The sequence below is a fragment of the Bombina bombina genome, chromosome 6 (genome assembly GCF_027579735.1).
Source record: "Bombina bombina isolate aBomBom1 chromosome 6, aBomBom1.pri, whole genome shotgun sequence".
NCBI lineage: Eukaryota > Metazoa > Chordata > Amphibia > Anura > Bombinatoridae > Bombina > Bombina bombina.
The window spans coordinates 653,899,798-653,920,646 of NC_069504.1; the positions used below are offsets into that span (position 1 = coordinate 653,899,798).

The following is a 20,849-nucleotide window of genomic DNA, read 5'->3' on the forward strand; positions in this document are numbered from 1 at the left end:
CAATTAAAAGACATATATATATATATAAAATTGAGGAACCTGAAAAAAACACGTTGGTTTGCCTATTTTATTCGATTATCATTTCTTACCTTATTCCATATCTTATAAAAAACAATATTTTGTAGTTTATTTTGCTTTTTGTATATACTTATATTCGGGCCCAGGGGTTTATTTCCTTTTAGGGGATTAAGTTTAAATTGCCATTTTAGGTATTTTGGGTCTTATATTTTCCTGTATGAATTATTTTTTAAAAAAAGTGTGTTTATTTTCCTTGCATTTCCATATATGTGCAGTTTATTTAGAAGTATGGAGTGCAATAAAAGTAGTAGATTACTCGTTTTTATGAGATACCCCTTATTTTTCCTATATCTCAAAACGAGAAAGATATGTGGGCTCAGTAGTAGGATAAGGGAGGGAGAGGGAGTATGAACAATGAATATAATATAGAATATAAAAAAACAGAATTTATGCTTACCTGATAAATTACTTTCTCCAACGGTGTGTCCGGTCCACGGCGTCATCCATTACTTGTGGGAAATATTCTCCCCCACAGGGAAAGGCAAGGAGAGCACACAGCAAGAGCTGTCCATATAGCTCCCCCTCTGGCTCCGCCCCCCAGTCATTCGACCGACGGTTAGGAGAAAAAGGAGAAACTATAGGGTGCCGTGGTGACTGTAGTGTATAAAGAAAATTTTTTTCAACCTGATTAGGAAACCAGGGCGGGCCGTGGACCGGACACACCGTTGGAGAAAGTAATTTATCAGGTAAGCATAAATTCTGTTTTCTCCAACATTGGTGTGTCCGGTCCACGGCGTCATCCATTACTTGTGGGAACCAATACCAAAGCTTTAGGACACGGATGAAGGGAGGGAGCAAATCAGGTTACCTAAATGGAAGGCACCACGGCTTGCAAAACCTTTCTCCCAAAAATAGCCTCCGAAGAAGCATAAGTATCAAATTTGTAGAATTTGGCAAAAGTGTGCAGAGAGGACCAAGTCGCTGCCTTACATATCTGATCAACAGAAGCCTCGTTCTTGTAGGCCCAAGTGGAAGCCACAGCCCTAGTAAAGTGAGCTGTGATTCGGTCAGGAGGTTGCCGTCCGGCAGTCTCATAAGCCAATCGGATAATGCTTTTCAGCCAGAAAGAGAGAGAGGTAGCAGTAGCTTTTTGACCTCTCCTCTTACCAGAGTAAACGACAAACAAAGATGAGGTTTGTCTAAAATCTTTTGTTGCTTCTAAGTAGAACTTTAAAGCACGAACAACATCTAAATTGTGTAATAAACGTTCCTTCTTTGAAACTGGATTCGGACACAGAGAAGGAACAACTATTTCCTGGTTAATATTCTTGTTGGAAACAACTTTTGGAAGAAAACCAGGCTTAGTACGCAAAACAACCTTATCTGAATGGAAAACCAGATAGGGTGGATTACATTGCAAAGCAGATAATTCAGAAACTCTTCTAGCAGAAGAAATAGCAACCAAAAACAGAACTTTCCAAGATAATAACTTAATATCTATGGAATGTAAAGGTTCAAACGGAACCCCTTGAAGAACTGAAAGAACTAAATTTAGACTCCAAGGAGGAGTCATGGGTCTGTAAACAGGCTTGATTCTAACCAAAGCCTGAACAAAAGCTTGTACATCTGGCACAGCTGCCAGTCGTTTGTGTAACAAGACAGATAAAGCAGAAATCTGTCCTTTTAGAGAACTAGCTGACAACCCTTTATCCAAACCTTCTTGGAGAAAGGAGAGAATCTTTGGAATTTTAATCTTACTCCAGGAGAATCCCTTGGATTCACACCAGCAGATATATTTTTTCCATATTTTATGGTAAATCTTTCTAGTCACAGGTTTTCTGGCTTGGACCAGAGTATCTATTACAGAATTCGAAAACCCCCGCTTGGATAAAATCAAGCGTTCAATTTCCAAGCAGTCAGCTGCAGAGAAACTAGATTTGGATGTTCGAATGGACCTTGTACTAGAAGATCCTGTCTCAAAGGTAGCTTCCATGGTGGAGCCGATGACATATTCACCAGGTCTGCATACCAAGTCCTGCGTGGCCACGCAGGAGCTATCAGAATCACCGAGGCCTTCTCCTGTTTGATCCTGGCTATGAGCCTGGGAAGGAGAGGAAACGGTGGAAACACATACGCTAGGTTGAACGACCAAGGCGCCACTAATGCATCCACTAGAGTCGCCTTGAGATCCCTGGATCTGGACCCGTAGCAAGGAATCTTGAAGTTCTGACGGGACGCCATTAGATCCATGTCTGGAATGCCCCATAATTGGGTTAACTGAGCAAAGATCTCCGGGTGGAGTTCCCACTCCCCTGGATGGAAAGTCTGACGACTCAAATAGTCCGCCTCCCAGTTGTCTACTCCTGGGATGTGAATAGCAGATAGATGGCAGGAGTGATTCTCTGCCCATTGGATAATCTTGGTTACTTCCTTCATCGCTAGGGAACTCTTTGTTCCCCCCTGATGATTGATGTACGCAACAGTCGTTATGTTGTTCGACTGAAATCTTATGAACCTGGCTTCCGCTAGCTGAGGCCAAGCCAGGAGCGCATAGAATATTGCTCTTAGTTCCAAAATGTTTATCGGGAGAAGCGACTCTTCCCGAGACCATAGGCCCTGAGCTTTCAGGGAGTCCCAGACCGCGCCCCACCCCAAGAGGCTGGCGTCAGTTGTGACGATGACCCACTCCGGTCTGTGGAAACTCGTTCCCTGAGACAGGTGATCCTGGGTCAACCACCAGAGAAGTGAGTCCCTGGTTACCTGGTCTACTTGAATTTGGGGAGACAAGTCTGTATAGTCCCCATTCCACTGATTGAGAATGCACAGCTGTAATGGTCTTAGATGAATTCGAGCAAAAGGAACCACGTCCATTGCTGCGACCATTAGTCCTATTACTTCAATGCACTGAGCTATGGAGGGTTGAGGAATAGAATGAAGAACTCGACAAACGTTTAGAAGCTTTAGCTTTCTGACTTCTGTCAGGAAGATCTTCATTTCCACAGAATCTATTATTGTTCCCAGAAAAGGAACCCTTGTGGACGGTGACAGTGAACTCTTTTCTATGTTCACCTTCCACCCGTGAGATCTGAGAAAAGCCAAAACAATGTCTGTGTGGGCCCTTGCTTTGGAAAGAGACGACGCTTGGATTAGGATGTCGTCTAGATAAGGTGCTACAGCGATTCCCCTCAGCCTTAGGACCGCTAGAAGGGACCCTAGCACCTTTGTGAAAATTCTGGGAGCGGTGGCTAAACCGAATGGAAGAGCCACGAACTGGTAATGTTTGTCCAGAAAGGCGAACCTCAGGAACTGATGATGAGTTTTGTGGATTGGAATATGCAGATACGCATCCTTTAGATCCACGGTAGTCAAATATTGACCCTGCTGGATTGTCGGCAAGATTGTCCGAATGGTTTCCATTTTGAAGGATGGAACACTGCGGAACTTGTTTAATATCTTTAAATCCAGAATTGGCCTGAAAGTTCCCTCTTTTTTGGGAACCACAAACAGGTTTGAGTAAAAACCTAGACCTTGTTCCCCGGAGGGGACTGGGTTTATCACTCCCATCTTTGATAGGTCTCTTACACAATGTAAGAATGCCTGTTTCTTTATCTGGTCTGAAGATAAGCGAGACAGGTGGAACCTTCCCCTTGGAGGAAGTCCCTTGAACTCTAGCAGGTATCCCTTGGAGACTATCTCTAGTGCCCAGGGATCCGGAACATCTCTTGCCCAAGCCTGAGCGAAGAGAGATAGTCTGCCCCCTACCAGATCCGGTCCCGGATCGGGGCTACCCCTTCATGCTGTCTTGGTAACAGCAGCAGGTTTCTTGGTCTGTTTACCCTTGTTCCAGCCTTGCATGGGCTTCCAAGCGGGTTTGGGCTGGGCCGCGTTACCTTCTTGTCTAGCGGCAGTGGAGATATTAGCCGGTCCGTTCCTGAAATTGCGAAAGGAACGAAAATTAGACTTGTTCTTAGCCTTAAAAGGCCTATCCTGTGGGAGGGCATGGCCCTTACCCCCAGTGATGTCTGAAATAATTTCCTTCAATTCCGGCCCAAAAAGGGTCTTACCCTTGAAAGGAATATTAAGTAACTTAGTCTTGGACGACACATCTGCCGACCAGGATTTCAGCCAAAGCGCCCTCCGCGCTACTATAGCAAAACCTGAGGTTTTTGCCGCCAATTTCGTTATTTGAAAGGCGGCATCCAATATAAAGGAATTAGCTAATTTTAATGTGTGAATTCTGTCCATGACTTCTTCATAGGAAGTCTCTTTCTGGAGCGACCTTTCTAGTTCCTCGAACCAAAAGGACGCAGCTGAAGTGACAGTAATAACACACGTAGCTGATTGAAGGATGAACCCTTGCTGAACAAAAATCTTTTTAAGCAATCCTTCCAATTTTTTTATCCATAGGATCTTTGAAAGCGCAGCTGTCCTCTATAGGAATAGTGGTGTACTTTTAAAGTGTTGAAACAGCTCCCTCAACCTTCGGGACCGTCTGCCATGCGTCCCTTCTAGGGTCTACTATGGGAAACATTTTCTTAAATATAGGAGGTGGGGCAAAGGGTACACCTGGCTTCTCTCACTCCTTTTCCACTATGTTCACTACCCTTTTGGGTATTGGAAAAGCGTCGTCGTGCACTGGGACCTCTAAAAATGTGTCCAATTTGCACAACTTCTCTGGTACTACCATAGAATCACAGACATCCAGAGTAGCTAATACCTCCTTTAGCAAAGCGCTGAGATGTTCTAGCTTAAACTTAAATGCTACTATATCAGGTTCTGCCTGTTGAGAAATTTTTCCTGAGTCTGAAATTTCACCCTCAGACAGCCCTTCCCTCACAGCCAATTCCGATTGATGTGAGGGTAAAATAGATAAAGCATTGTCAGCGTGTGATTGTTCATCCCTTTTATCTGTATTTAAAGCTGAACAATCACGCTTTCTCTGAAATGTTGGCAGTTTGGATACAAGATTTGCTATAGAATTATCCACTACTTCTGTTAATTGTTGCATAGAAATAAGCACTGGCGCGCTAGGTGTCGCCTGCGCGGGCAAAGCTGGTGTAGACACAGAAGGAGAGGATGTAGAACTATCCCCACTACCTTCATTAGATAAATCATCTTGGGCAACATTATGAAATGTAACAGAGCTGTCCTCATTTTGTTTGGACGCTATGGCACAATTATCACAAACACTCGAAGGGGGAACCACATTTTTCTCTACACACACAGAACATAGGTTATCTGATGGCACAGACATGTTAAACAGATTTAGGCAGGCAAACAATGCAATAAAAACGATTTTAAACAAAAACGTTACTGTCTCTTTAAATAATAAAATGACACACTTTATTTCTGAATGTTCAAAAAACTATGAAGGCAATATCCGATTTTTCTGAAATTTGGACCCCAGTGTCTTAATGCTTAGAAAGTATTGCACAGCAAATATGGAGACTCTAGATCTTAAAACAAGCAAACCGGAGCTAATTGTTGGATTTAAACGTTTTTATACACCACAATCCCTGCTTACAGCATTGCTGCAGCTTTTACCTTTCTTAGGGGTCAATCATCCACAGAAATAAGCCTTCTGGAGTCACTTTCTGAGCCACAGGACCCTCTCACATGGAACTGCATGCACTGCCTTGAAATTAACTGAAGTGCCAAAATGAGGCCTCCTCCCTCAGTAGTACAGTACACTAGAGTGAAGGGGCCTTCCTGACTAGATTTAGGTGTCTAAAGCAAGCCAGATCAATAAAAAACGTCCAAGTGTATATGAGCTTATAAAACATTTCAATTGCCATCATATTGTAATAAAAAACAATCGATTTGGCCCCTGACAGTGTCTACCAGCATAAAAATCAAAAAGGGGAAGCCTGTCATCTTTTTTGCTGAGGTGAAAGAAAAATGGCTTACCGTTTTCCCTGAGGGGAAAAATGACTGTCATCTAGCATTAGCCTGTGTTGTTAGAAGGAGACTAGTCATACCTGAAGCAGATAAGTCTGCAAACTGTTACCCCCAACTGAAGTTCTCTGGTTTCAACAGTCCTGCGTGGTAACAGAAATGGATTTTAGTTACTTGTGCTAAAATCATAGCCCTCTTAAACAGAAATCTTCATCACTTTTCTGTTGTAGAGTAAATAGTACAAGCCAGCACTATTTTAAAATAACAAACTCTTGATAGAAGAATAAAAAACTACAACTAACACCACAAACTCCTCACCATCCCCGTGGAGATGCTACTTGTTCAGAGCGGCAAGGAGAATGACTGGGGGGCGGAGCCAGAGGGGGAGCTATCTGACCAGCTCTTGCTGTGTGCTCTCCTTGCCTTTCCCTGTGGGGGAGAATATTTCCCACAAGTAATGGATGACGCCATGGACCAGACACACCAATGTTGGAGAAATGAATATATATATATATATATATATATATATATATATATATATATATATATATATATATAAATAAATAAATAAATAAAATAAATAAATAAATAAATATGTATAAAATGTATGTAAAATAGATATATACTAAAAAACTGAAAAGACAGAAGACAATGGGGTGTGTGTGTGTGTATATTACTCTATACACCTTACATTAAAATGTCCATATGCATACACACATCTATACTGAGTGTGATTAAGCTAGAATGTGTATATTTATTATTGCTTTCATTTTAATACTAGCAGCCGCTCCAGTACTTCCTTCGCCAGTCGCAAGCTGTCTTCGCGGGTCCAAAATGACGAATCCGGCTTCCTCCAATTACGGCGTTGTATCAGGCCAAGATTCCCCCGGGGGGAAGCCGTGATTGGAGGAACCCGGATTCGTCATTTCTGATGTTGCAGAGGCTTCCGAGGGCCGGGGGAATCGCTGGAGCGGCTGCTAGGATTAAAAAGGAAAGTTTTTTAAGAAAACAAGTGAAATTTAAATTTTGATGAATTAAAGTGCCTTTGTTTCTAATAGGTTTATTAAAAACAGGGCACTAATTCATCAAAATTGACATTCACTTTAATTGTAATAGTCTTTCTTTTCCCCAAGATTTTGGTATTAATTTGATGGCTTTTATAGTGAATTTATCAGGGTTTTTATTGCAAAATTCCTCAAAATATCTGCTTATACCGTCTTCAGATGTTTCCCCTTCGATATTTTTCACATGTTCCAACAGTCTAATTTTTAATACCCTTTTCGTTCTGCCAATGTATACTTTTTTTTTTTACATATTCATTCTATTTTATATACTACATATTCTGGCTTGCAGTTCATGTAGGTTTCAATAGGGATTTGTTTTGTACTGTTAATGATCCACTTACTTTCTATTTTGTTTTCACTGGTGCGTTTACAGCACTCACAATTTCTTCTCCCGCATTTGTAGAAGCCATTTACTAATTGTTGGGTTGTCTCCATTTTTTTAGCTTTATTTGTTTTTTAGTTTTGTGGGAGCTAGAATATTTTTGAAGTTCAGATTCTTTTTGTATAAGACTGAGGTTCTTTCGGGTAAATTTTTCCCTAAAATTGGATCTTTTTTTTTAGGTTATACCAGTGTTCGTTCAAAATTCTCTCAATCTGATTTGATGCACTATTGTAGGTGGTGATGAATCTGGGGGCTTTTCCTATAGTTGTGTCGTGTTTATTCTTTTTCCTAGGTTGGAGTGGAGTGCTTCTCTCCATAGTTCTTACTTTGTTGTAGGCTTCTGAAATGTCTTTTTCTTTAAAACCTTTTTCCTTGAATTTTTCCTTTAAAATTGAGGAGGAGGCTTCAAAATCCTCAGGTTCTGTGCAATTTCTTTTAATCTTCTGAAATTGTCTAAAGGGTATATTTTTTTTTTTTATCCATTTCGGATGGTGTCTACTTTTTGCGTGTAAATAACCGTTTGCGTCGGTTTCCTTTGTAAATAATTTTGTGCTGATTTTATCATCCTTAATGAACATGGTGATGTCTAGAAAGTGTATTTGTTCTTGATTACACTCTTTTGTGAACCTTAAATTGAAATTGTTCTGGTTGATCATTTGTACAAATTCATTAAATACTGGTATATCTCCCTTCCCAATTATTAGGATATCATCAATGAATCTGTACCAATGTATAATATCAGTAAAACAATTATTTTGCCAGATCATGAGGTCTTCAAACATGCACATATATAGATTTGCGAAATATCCTAAAAAAAAGATAAAATTTTAGGGAAAATGTACCCGTAAGACCCTCAGTTACATACAAAAAGAATCTGAACTTCAAAAATATTCTAGCTCCCACAAAACTAAAAACAAATAAACCTAAAAAATTGGAGACAAACCCACCAATTAGTGAAGGGCTTCTACAAATGCGGGAGAAAAAATTGTGAGTGCTGTAAACGCACCAGTGAAAACTAAATACGCGTAAGATATTGCGATAACGGGTGACGTCACTTCCGGTTTTTCGTATCTGGATCCACTTTCGCCAAAAACCAACAAACGCCGGCATGTTTTTTCAGGCTCCCTCATTTTATACACCAACGCTACTATTCAGATAAGCTATAGTCATTTAATCTATATATACACACACACTATCTTCCCATACACATTGGGATTTTTAACAATTGTTTATTTTTATCAATTGTTTATTGTATAATATTGACACAGTATTTGTGCTTTATGTGATTTAACATCCATTTTTCACATCATAGTGTTCCTATTATTTATATATATATATATATATATATATATATATATATATATATATATATATATATATATATATATATATATATATATATATATATATATTTTAATTATTGGAACTCACAACACATAGCTGTTTTCAACAAACAGTGACCACAGCGAGTGTATAGCAAGTCCTACATTTGCCATTTCTAAAGATTTAAGATTCTATACTCTTATCCCAGCACACTCTGGGCAGGCCCCTATGAATTCCATCTAACTGTATTACTATTCATATAGTATATTAAATAACTTCCATGTGTGACATATATATTTGAATTACACTTTTGGAGTGGTGGATCTTTATAGCACTCCCTCTTTTTATATATATATATTTAGGGATTGGTTAGTGGTGGACAGGAGAGGCTCAGTATTTCTACTTTTGTGAATAAAATTTCTCTACTCTCCCCTTGCACCAAAGGTCTGATAAGTACTAAACATTTGGACCTTTGTGTTACTACCCCTTTTTATTGGTAAAACTGATAGTGCTGACAACAACCCTCTATATATATATATATATATATATATATATATATATATATATATATATATATATATATATATATATATATATATATATATATATATATATATATATATATATATATATCTCCAACAAGAGTTAACTTCAATTGCGCTAAAGCGATCGCATTTACTTTCAACTTGTATTGAGTGGAAAACCAGACTTGTTCAAACACCCACGTTAACCCCTTTTGCACTAGCTCGTAACTGTTAACACGCCACTCGTAACCCGGCTCTAAATAGGCATTATTATTTTTAAGATACTTGCATTCCAAAATGAGAGAATTTAAATATGCAATTTCTAATCCAAAAACTAAAATCTTGTTAAAAGGACAGCAAAGACTGTAATATAACATTTTAATTATGTTAAAAAACACTTTGCAGTATACTCCCAATATTTATTTTTTAGATTTTACTGTAATTTGTCTCTCAAAATTGTAGATTTTCCAGTTATTGAAAGTACACACTGTATACTTGAAAAGCATAACCCTGCTATAAGTGTGTCCCTAAGTGGCACTAGCAAGACTACAGAAAATTCTTGAAGTTACAAGGTTTTACTATATCGTTAAACAGTACAGTAATTGGGTATAATTTCTGTAAAATAATAATAATAATAATAAATATTCACATACTCCATATGCTCCCACGCACTTGCAGTGGCTTTATGTACTTACCCTCTCGCCAGGGAATGCAATTTCTGGGTTTGAAGTGATTGTAATCTTTGCTAATGCCTGAGCTGCTTTGGTCTTTCCAACATCTGTACCTTCTAAAGCTAACGGAATTAATGCCTAAAAAATAGAACATCAAGGTTTATGCACTAAAGCCAATATAAGCAGGTTATAGTCAATTTATACCTACTTCTGAGTCATAGGAAGAGAGAATTTATCCCTTAAAAAGGACAATTAAAAAATGTATTGGCATATGAAGAGACATTTCATTGATTAGATTTTCACTGAAGGTAATTTATCCCTTAAAAAGGACAATTCAAAAAATGTATTAGTATATATATATTTCATATATGTTGCAGCCAATTGTTACATAGTATTATATACGTACAACACACACAAATGAACAATTATGCTATATGAGTTGCAAGTTTCTTTGCTAGTTTTAGTCATTTCTGTATGAACACTTTTTGCAAAAGTCTATGTACTAAGCCACTTTTTTTAGTAAGTGTATTTTGACCATTTGTATTTTGACCAGCACACAACCAACTTTATTGTTTTATAAATACGCAACAATAGTAATAATATACACAAATGATCCTCTCTGAGTATTTGTTTATACTTAAACCACTCACAAAACAAGCTGAAAAACAAAATTTATGCTTACCTGATAAATTTATTTATTTCTTGACACGATGAGTCCACGGATCATCTAATTACTAATGGGATATATCACTCCTGCCCAGCAGGAAGCGGCAAAGAGCACCACAGCAAAGCTGTTAAATATCACCTCCCTTCCCACCAAAGTCATTCGACCGAAGTAAAGGAGAAAAAGGAAGTAACAAGGTGCAGAGGTGTCTGAAGTTTATAATATACTAACAACCTGTCTCAAAAACAGGGCGGGCCGTGGACTCATCGTGTCAAGAAATAAATAAATTTATCAGGTAAGCATAAAATTTTGTTTTCTTTCTAATGACACGATGAGTCCACAGATCATCTAATTACTAATGGGATTCAATACCCAAGCTAGAATACACAGATGATAAGGGAGGGACAAGACAGGTAACCTAAACGGAAGGCACCACTGCTTGAAGAACCTTTCTCCCAAAAGCCGCCTCAGCTGAGGCAAAAGGTATCAAATTTATAGAACTTTGAAAAAGTGTGAAGAGCGGACCAAGTTGCAGCCTTGCAAATCTGTTCTACAGAAGCTTCATTTTTGAATGCCCATGAGGAAGAAACAGCCCTCGTGGAATGAGCCGTAACCGTCTCTGGAGGTTGCTGTCCAGCAGTTTCATAGGCAAAGCGTATGATACTCTTCAACCACAAAGAAAGGGAAGTAGCCGTAGCTTTCTATCCCTTACGTTTTACAGAGAAAACGACAAATAAGGCAGAAGACTGATGAAAATCCATAGTCGCCTGTAAATAGAATTTTAGAGCACGAACCACGTCCAAATTGTGCAAAAGCCGTTACTTTTGAGAAGGATTAGGACACAAGGAAGAAACAACAATCTCCGGTCAGAAACTACTTTAGGGAGAAACCCTAACTTTGTACGTAAAACTACCTTATCCGAATGAAAAATAAGGTAAGGAGACTCATACTGTAATGCCGAGAGCTCTGACACACTACAAGCAGATGAAATAGCAACAAGAAACAACACTTTCCAAGATAACGTAATATCTAAAGAATGCATAGGCTCAAACGGAGCCCCTTGAAGAACCTTAAGAACTAAATTAAGACTCCAGGGAGGAGTAACTGGTTTGAACACAGGCCTGATCCTGGTACGTCCGCCAGACGTTTATGTAACAAAATAGACAAGGCAGATATTTGACGCTTTAGGGTACTAGCCGATAAACCCTTCTCCAAACCTTCTTGGAGAAAAGACAGAATTCTAGGAATCCTAACTCTACTCCAAGAGTAGCCCTTGGATTCACACCAATATAGATATTTACGCCATATCTTGTGGTAAATCTTTCTAGTCACAGGTTTACGAGCCTGAATCATGGTCTCTATGACCGATTCTGAAAATCCCCGCTTGGGTAAAATTAAGCGTTCAATCTCCAAGCAGTCAGCTTCAGAGAAACTAGATTTGGATGAAGGAAGGGCCCTTGAAGTAGAAGGTCCTTCCTCAACGGAAGTCTCCAAGGTGGAAGAGATGACATGTCCACCAGGTCTGCATACGAAATCTTGCGAGGTCACGCCGGAGCAATGAGGATCACCGAAGCCCTCTCCTGCTTGATTCGAGCAATGACCCGAGGAAGAAGAGCAAACGGAGGAAATATGTATGCAAGATTGAAGGTCCAAGGTACCGCCTGGGCGTCCATCAGTACAGCCTGAGGGTCCCTTGACCTTGAACCGTACCTCAGAAGCTTGGCATTCTGCCGAGATGCTATGAGATCCAATTCCGGCTGACCCCATTTGAGAATCAGGCTGGAAAACACTTCCGGATGGAGTTCCCACTCCGCCGGGTGAAAGGTCTGTCTGCTCAGGAAGTGGGATGTGGATCACCGACAGACAGCAATTGTGGGTCTCCGCCCACCGAATTATCTTTGCTACCTCTGTCATGGCTAAGGAACTCCGCGTTCCTCCCTGATGGTTCATGTAAGCCACTGAAGTTATGGTTGTCCGACTGGAATCTGATGAACCGGGCCGGGGCCAACTGTGGCCAGGCCAGAAGAGCATTGAGGATTGCTCTCAGCTCCAGAATGTTTATGGGCAGAACAGACTCCGACCGAGTCCAAGTTCCCTGAGCCTTTAGAGAGCCCCAGACTGCTCCCCATCCCAAAAGGCTGGCGTCTGCTGTCACAATCACCCAAGAGGGTCTGCAAAAGCAGGTTCCCTGGGAGAGATGATCATGGGACAACCACCAAAGAAGAGAATCTCTTGTCTCCTGCTCCAGCAGTATTTGCTGAGACAGGTCTGCATAATCTCCATTCCACTGACTGAGCATGAGGTCTGAGGTGGAAATGGGTGAACGGTATGATGTCCATAGCTGCTACTATCAGACCGATTACCTCCATGCACTGAGCCACTGATGGCCGAGGAGAGGACTGAAGTGCTAGACAAGAATCGAAAATCTCTGATTTCCTGGTATCTGTCAAAAAAATTTCATTGATAGGGAATCTATTATGGTTCCCAAGAAAAATACCCTTGTATTTGGAACTAAAGAGTTCTTTTCCAAATTTACCTTCCATCCGTGAGATCGCAGGAAAGATAACAACATTTCCGTGTGGGATCTTGCTTGTTGAAAGGATGGCGCCTGGACCAGGATGTCGTCCAGATAGGGTGCCACTGCAATGCCCTGTAAACGGAGCACCGCTAACAGGGATCCCAGCACCTTTGAGAAAATTCTGGGAGCTGTGGCAAGGCCGAAAGGAAGAGCCACGAATTGGAAGTGTTTGTCTAGAAATGCAAACCTTAGAAACTTGTGATGATCCCTGTGAATGGGAACATGCAGGTACGCGCGTTCTTTAAATCCACGGTAGTCATAAATTGACCCTCTTGGATCAAAGGAAGAATGGAACCACTAGTTTTCATCTTGAAGGACGGTACTTTGAGGAATTTGTTTAGACTCTTGAGATCTAAAATTGGTCTGAAGGTTCCCTCCTTTTTGGGAACCACGAACAGATTGGAATAAAACCCCAGACCCCGTTCCTGCATCGGAACAGGAACTATCAGTCCCAGGTGGGAGAGGTCCCGTACACAGTGTAAGAACGCCTCTCTTTTTGTCTGGTCTACAGATAATCTTGAAAGCAGAAACCTGCCTCTGGGAGGAAAATTCTTGAACTCTAGTTTGTATCCCTGGGACACTATGTCCACTGCCCAGGGATCCTGAACATCTCGAACCCAAGCCTGGGTGAAGAAGGAAAGTTTGCCCCCCACAAGATTCGGTCCTGGATCGGGGGCAGTCCCTTCATGCTGATTTTGAATCCATAGTAGGTTTTTTGGATTGTTTCCATCAACCCCCGGTCCAAACAAGGTCTTTCCCTTGTAAGGAATCGCTAAAAGTTTAGACTTAGATGACACATCCGCAGACCAAGGTTTTAACCATAAAGCTCTGCGGGCTAGAACAGCAAACCCTGAAATCTTTGCTCCCAGTTTGATAACCTGTAGGGAAGCATCAGTAATAAAGGAATTAACCAATTTAAGGGCTTTTATCCTATTCTAGATCTCATCAAGGGGAGTGTCTGTCCTAATAGCATCAGAGTGGAAACTGTCCCTTCCACCTTGGGTACTGTTTGCCAAGACTCCTTGATAGAGTCCGCTATGGGAAACATCTTTTAAAATATAGGGGATGGGGAAAAAAGGGATACCCGGTCTCTTCCATTCCTTAGCAATGATCTCAGAAGCTCGGTCTGGTACAGGAAAAACCTCCACCAAGGAAGGTACATCCAAATATTTGTTTAGCTTACTGGATTTCTTAGGATTAACTACGACCATGGTGTCGCAGTCGTCCAATGTAGCTAAAACCTCCTTGAGTAACAGACGGAGGTGTTCTAGCCAATAGGATTGAGCTCGCATTCTATTGGCCGATTGGAACAGCCAATAGAATGTGAGCTCAATCCTATTGGCTGATTGCATCAGCCAATAGGATTTTTTCACCTTTAATTCTGATTGGCTGATAGAATTCTATCAGCCAATAAAAATTCAAGGGACGCCATCCTGGATGACGTCCCTTAAAGGAACCTTCATTCTTTGTTAGCCGTCGATTGAAGAGGATGCTCCTCGCCGGATGCCTTGAAGATGGAGCCACTCCACGCCGGATGGATAAAGATAGAAGATGCCGTCTGGATGAAGACTTCTGCCCGTCTGGAGGACCACTTCTTGCCGCTTGGATGAAGACTTCTCCCAGCTTCGTTGAGGACATCTTGCCGCTTGGATGAAGACTTCTCCCGGATTCGTTGAGGATGGATGTCGGGTCTTCAAAAACTGTAAGTGGATCTTCAGGGTTAGGTTTTTTTTTTTAAGGGTTTATTAGGTGGGCTTTATTTTTAGCTTAGAGTTTGGGCGGAAAAAGAGCTAAATGCCCTTTTCAGGGCAATGGGGAGCTTAGCTTTTTTTAGTTAGGATTTTATTTGGGGGGTTTTGTTGTGTGGGTGGTGGGTTTTACTGTTGGGGGGGGGTGTTTGTATTTTTTTTTTATTTTTAACAGGTAAAAGAGCTGATTTCTTTGGGACAATGCCCCGCAGAAGGGCTATTGACAGTTTAGTTTAGGCTAGGGATTTTTTTTTTTGGGGGGGGGCTTTTTTATTTTGATAGGGCTATTAGATTAGGTGTAATTAGTTTAAATATTTGAAAATGTCTTTTTTATTTTGTGTAATTTAGTGTTTTTTTGTAATTTAGTTAATTGTATTTAGTAAATGTAATGTATTTAATTGTAATGTAAGGTTAGGTGTTAGTGTAACTCAGGTTAGGTTTTATTTTACAGGTAAATTTGTATTTATTTTAGCTAGGTAGTTAGTAAATAGTTCATAACTATTTACTAACTACTGTAGCTAGTTGAAATAAATACAAACATATCTGTAAAATAAAACCTAAGATTATATATAAGTTATATTGTAGCTAGCTTAGGGTTTATTTTATAGGTATTTAGTTTTAAATAGGAATTCATTAGTTAATTATAGTAATTTTTATTTAGAATTATTTTAATTACATTAAAGTTAGTGGGTGTTAGGGTTAGACTTAGGGTTTAATAACTTTAGTATAGTGGCGGCGACGTTGGGGAGGAAGATTAGGGGTTAATAAATGTAGGTAGGTGGCGGCGATGTTAGGGGCGGAAGATTAGGGTTTAATAAATGTAGGTAGGTGGCGGCAATGTTAGAGCCGGCAGATTAGGGGTTAATAAGTGTAATGTAGGTGTGTCGGGGGCTGCAGATTAGGGGTGTTTAGACTCGGGGTTCATGTTAGGGTGTTAGGTGTAAACATAAATTTAGTTTCCCCATAGGAATCAATGGGGATGCGTTACGGAGCTTTACGCTCCTTTATTGCAGGTGTTAGGCTTCTTTTCAGCCGGCTCTCCCCATTGATGTCTATGGGGAAATCGTGCACGAGCACGTAAAAACAGCTCACCGCAGCACTGGTATTGGAGTGCGGTATGGAGCGCAATTTTACTTTACGCAGCAATATTGCCTGCCAACGCCGTTTTTTTGGAAACCTGTAATACCAGCGTTGTAGGTAAGTGAGCGGTGACAACTTGCAAGTTAGTACCGAGCAGCTCTTACCGCAAAACTCGTAATCTAGCCGTTAATTTTTTACTAAAAAATTAAAACAGAAAAAATGTTACTGTCCCTTTAAATTTTAAAACGTAACTTTTTTACTTGTCTGCAGAATCTGCAAATTTGCTAAATAACAATAACAGAACACCTCAGCTTCTTTGCCGAGGTGCCTACCTGCCCTGCTGCACCGGAACTTTGTCAATCCCACTAGGCAAACGATCCGGAACTCAGAGTAAGATAAAGAGAGCCTTTCTCCGGTCCTAGAAACGCACGCTTTTAGATAACCATGCGTTTCTAGACAGACCCTGTAGTCTCTCTTCCTCCGATACTCGGCAGTGAAGTAAAAGTGGCGCGCAACTCAGATTGCCGCCTATCTTAGCTCCACCCATCGTGGGCGTCCTCAAAGCAAAAATCTCCCGGTCGGCATTTTGTCTTTAACGCTTAACCGCCGGGAGTAGTGAAACTACCTGAGCCAAAAATTTCTCAGCCCCAGTGCCTGCATAAACGGCTATCTCATAAGTCCTCTCCATGTATAGGAGAGTCAGTGTCCCCCTCTTATTAATAAAGTGCCCTCATTGTGAGCCCTTTATATATGTTACTTCTGAAATAAAGTGCCCACTTTTTCTGAGTTTCTTTTCTTCCCCAGAAATTATAAAGCCAGCACTTACTTCACAAATCTGCCAGACAGCAAGACAGATCACCTGGTTTGAGAGGTCCTCTCCCTCACATAGACCTGTGGAAGAAATAAAGACTGAGTAATTTTACTCAGGCTTTCAGAGTTAGGGCAGCATGAATTACATGGGAGGCGCAGTGAGAATTATGTCCCACAAGTTCCCATTGCTCTAAAGCCACCACTGACCTACTGAAGAGACTTATGTGGACTATGGCTACACCCTAGGACAAAGAAGCACAATCTTGCACAATTTGCACAACTTAAAAAAAAAAAAATCTTGCTTAAAGAATCTTTTCTAACACCTAACTTTACCACTTCCTTGCTCTAACATAGGCAAAGAGAATTACTGGGGTGGGAGGGAAAGGTGGTGATATTTAACAGCTTTGCTGTGGTGCTCTTTGCCGCCGCATGCTGGGCAGGAGTGATATATCCCATTAGTAATTAGATGATCCGTGGACTCATCGTGTCATTAGAAAGAAATCTGTTTTATAAATTGAGGGCATTTCAATCTGACCTCTGAAACATTAATAATAAAACTTAGTAATATTAGTAAAAGAAAAATCAGATAATACTCCATGGCCTTGCCCACATTATATCAGATGCCTGTATTCTTTACCTGAAGCAAGATGATAGCCACTCTATACCCGGTCAGCCCCACAACCACATTATATTAGATGCTCCTGCAACCCCATACCAACATCACACAGCAGATCAAACCCTGGCCCTGTAGCCCCTCTCTTAGCCAAACACCGACATCAGATATTACCCTGTAGCCCATCAATTAACCTCACACTCACATTACAACTCAGATCAGATACTGGACTTGAAAACTATCAGCTCCTTATCATCATATCCCCTGGACCAAGCGTGGCTGCTTCCAAGACCATGTGCTCCCTTTGTGTGGCAAAGTGCCATTAAGTGTGCCAAAGACTGGGGACCACAGCTCGTAGTCTCTCTCTAGTGTACTAAGCAGGCAGGTTGCAACTGTATAGTCAGTCTTGCCTGGTCTTTTTTTACATAATGGTATTGCATTCTTAATAGACTACAGTATAGTGTAAATATAACTTTTATATGACTCACTTTATTGCGGTGGTCTGGAACCAAACCTGCAATATCTCTGAGGTACTCCTGTATATATTACACATACACTTATTTTCATTTATTTGTTTACCTTTCCTCCTCCTTGTGCAACAACATTTCCCCTGTCTTCAGATTTTTCCACTAAAGCCAAGAAAACTCTAGAGAAAAAAAGAAATTCAAGTTTACATTTTTTTTCTCTAACCAGAAAAGACCAAAACAGACAGTTGTTGGCAACACTGGTTTACATCAAAAGTGATTTCTCCACTTCTCACTCAGCACAGCAGTTGTTCCTTTTAGCAGGGGCTACGTTTTCTTTGCATTTACTGCACAGGTAATGTAACAGGATATCATATTAAATTACTTAGAGTGTTTTTATATCATTATTTTTTGTTACACTGACAAAGTACATTGAGGTTCAATATTTACAGAATGGGTGAATTATCCTACCAAAAAGAGCAGAGAAAAATATAATCTGCAAAAATTATAGAAAACAACATCTATGATTATTTAGCTATTACTAACAGCTACCATAATGATTATGTTTGTTTACAAGTGCTAAGTATCCAGTACGTCACACATGACCTTCTGTATGGGGTTCACCAATAGATCCATCTTTTGCACATTCTTTTGTGTATTTTTTGTGTAAGAATATGTCTTCAAGTAGAAGCTATTTATTTTATAGATCACTTTTCTCACTGTGTATTAAATGTATAAATTTACCTGGATATCAGTTCCTTGGAAGAATCAGTGAGTGCTGGACTTTCGTTTTTCACCATGCAGGTAAGAGCAGACACTACGCCTGCCGTCAGTAATTTCTGAACACGAACAGCAACATACTCTTTCTTGTCCTATAAAAAAAAAAAAAAGCGCAGCATGAGTGAGGCACTCAAGCAAGATTGTGATTCAGAAACATCTCATATACTATTCCCACAATGTCTTAGCACTTTTATTTATTTTTAAATAAAGATGGACAATTAAAAAAAAAGTTTTCTGTGTATTATATTCTCAAAGGCTTAAACTGTCAGAAATCTACAGACTAGAAAGTATTGGCAGGACTAGATATGTGCTTCTCAGCTGTCACTCACAATCCCTGTGCAAATATAGTTGTGTACAGTATATTTTTCTTTCTATTTTCAGGTTGTAAAGTGATCAAGCAATTAAAAAAAAAAAAAGCTGGAATATTTTTGTATTTGGAAAGGAGCTGCAGATTTGCAAATTATAAGATTTGCTTGTTGGTCTATTTAGGGAGTGTGGGACAAAGCACACTTTTTACACAAATGCAAGAGGTGTTTAATGTCCTTTTACCCATTTTTCTTCTATTTCATTCATCAAATGATATTTTTAGGAAAATGTGTAATCATAAATTCTACTCTCCACAAAACCGCAGTGCTCCTGAGATTTACTTTTAAAAGAAGATAAATATTTATATAGACATGAATTCAATTTTATTTAGTTTAATTATTAAATATTACAGCCATAAATATACAGCATCTTGCTATAGAAATTAAAAACAAATCTGTATTGCAGCAAGAATAACCTTTAGATTATATAGATCTTAAATAGAATCTATCTATATATATATATATATATATATATATATATATATATATATATATATATATATATATATATATATATATATATATATATATATACATACACACATATACAGTATATACATACATACATATACATGAAGGAAGAAAATATATGGACCTAAACAGAACTCACATAGGAGTTCCCTTTGTCCGGCACCAAAGTTTAAGGTTACTGTCTCACTAATTAGCTAATTAGTAACATCGGGTAAAAACAGAGCTCCAATAATCCCGTCACAATTGTATCCAAAATGTAAATTGAACATAAAGATGATAATCTCTGTTAACTCAAATCTCTGATAGTACTAGGGCAATGTTAGAAAGTTCTTTTCCAAGTGGGAGAAAAATTAAAGGCTCATTGCTCACGGGACCAGAATCGATAAATACAACTTATACTGATTGAGCACTACAAGAGTTCATTACAGGTAGGTATACCAATACAAGGAGCGGTTCACGATACCCCAAGGTATTAGGGCTGAAGATAATGAGGATGCCTACCTCGCCAGGTGGAAAATCACATCTCCTATAAACACCATATTCACATTGCAGTTTTATTTCTGCGCCTACCTTGATTGTAGTATTCCTCAACGGCTCACCTCTGTGTTCCCTTGGGGAATGCCGTAGCCGTTATCTCTGTTGGTCCTGTAGTGCGTATCCTCTCATGAGGTGTCCCACCGCGAGCATGCCTGTATCTCGACCACAAGCTGTGTATCCGGTGAACGTTGTTGGAGGCCCCTCACGGTGGGACACTTCATGAGAGGATACGCACTACAGGATCAACAGAGATTACAGCTACGGCATTCCCCAAGAGAACACAGAGGTGAGCCGTTGAGGAATACTACAATCAAGGTAGGAGCTGAAATAAGACTTCAATGTGAATATGGCGTTTATAGATGTGATTTTCCACCCAGCGAGGTAGAGGTCCTCATTATGTTCAGCCGTAATACCTTGGGGTATCGTGAAGCGCTCCTTGTATTGGTATACCTACCTGTGGTGAACTCTTGTAAGTGCTCAATCAGTATAAGTTGTATTTATCGATTCTGGTCCTGTGAGCAATGAGCCTTTAATTTTTCTCCCACTTGGAAAAGAACGTTCTAACATTGCCCTAGTACTATCAGAGATTTGAGTTAACAGAGATTATCATCTTTATGTTGAACTTACATTTTGAATACAATTGTGACGGGATTATTGAAACGAATGTTTTATTATTTGATGAACTTTCAGGTTAACCTCCAATCTTATAAGTGGGCCCACGTTCGTTTATATATTTTGTCCTCTGAGTAATTTCTGGTGGCAATTAAAGTATAATTTAATGTATAAGTAGAATCTTTTTGCAGATTGCGATATAATTATTGACTTTCTTTGTCAGTTACATTTGGGAACTTCATGGGGAGCT

The 20,849-nt window shown here is 39.8% G+C and overlaps 1 protein-coding gene across 1 annotated transcript in view; it reads right to left on the reverse strand.

Moving 5' to 3' along the window:
• Positions 1 to 20,849, reverse strand: part of UNC45A (unc-45 myosin chaperone A) — a 59,459-nt gene that overhangs the window by 24,111 nt on the left and 14,499 nt on the right. Inside the window, exons 14-16 of the mRNA XM_053717712.1 lie at positions 18,579 to 18,706; positions 17,950 to 18,016; positions 9,902 to 10,015 (exon numbers count right to left, since the gene is read on the reverse strand). Of these exons, the coding sequence (XP_053573687.1) occupies positions 9,902 to 10,015; positions 17,950 to 18,016; positions 18,579 to 18,706 (309 nt within the window). The remainder of the gene's footprint in view (positions 1 to 9,901; positions 10,016 to 17,949; positions 18,017 to 18,578; positions 18,707 to 20,849) is intronic.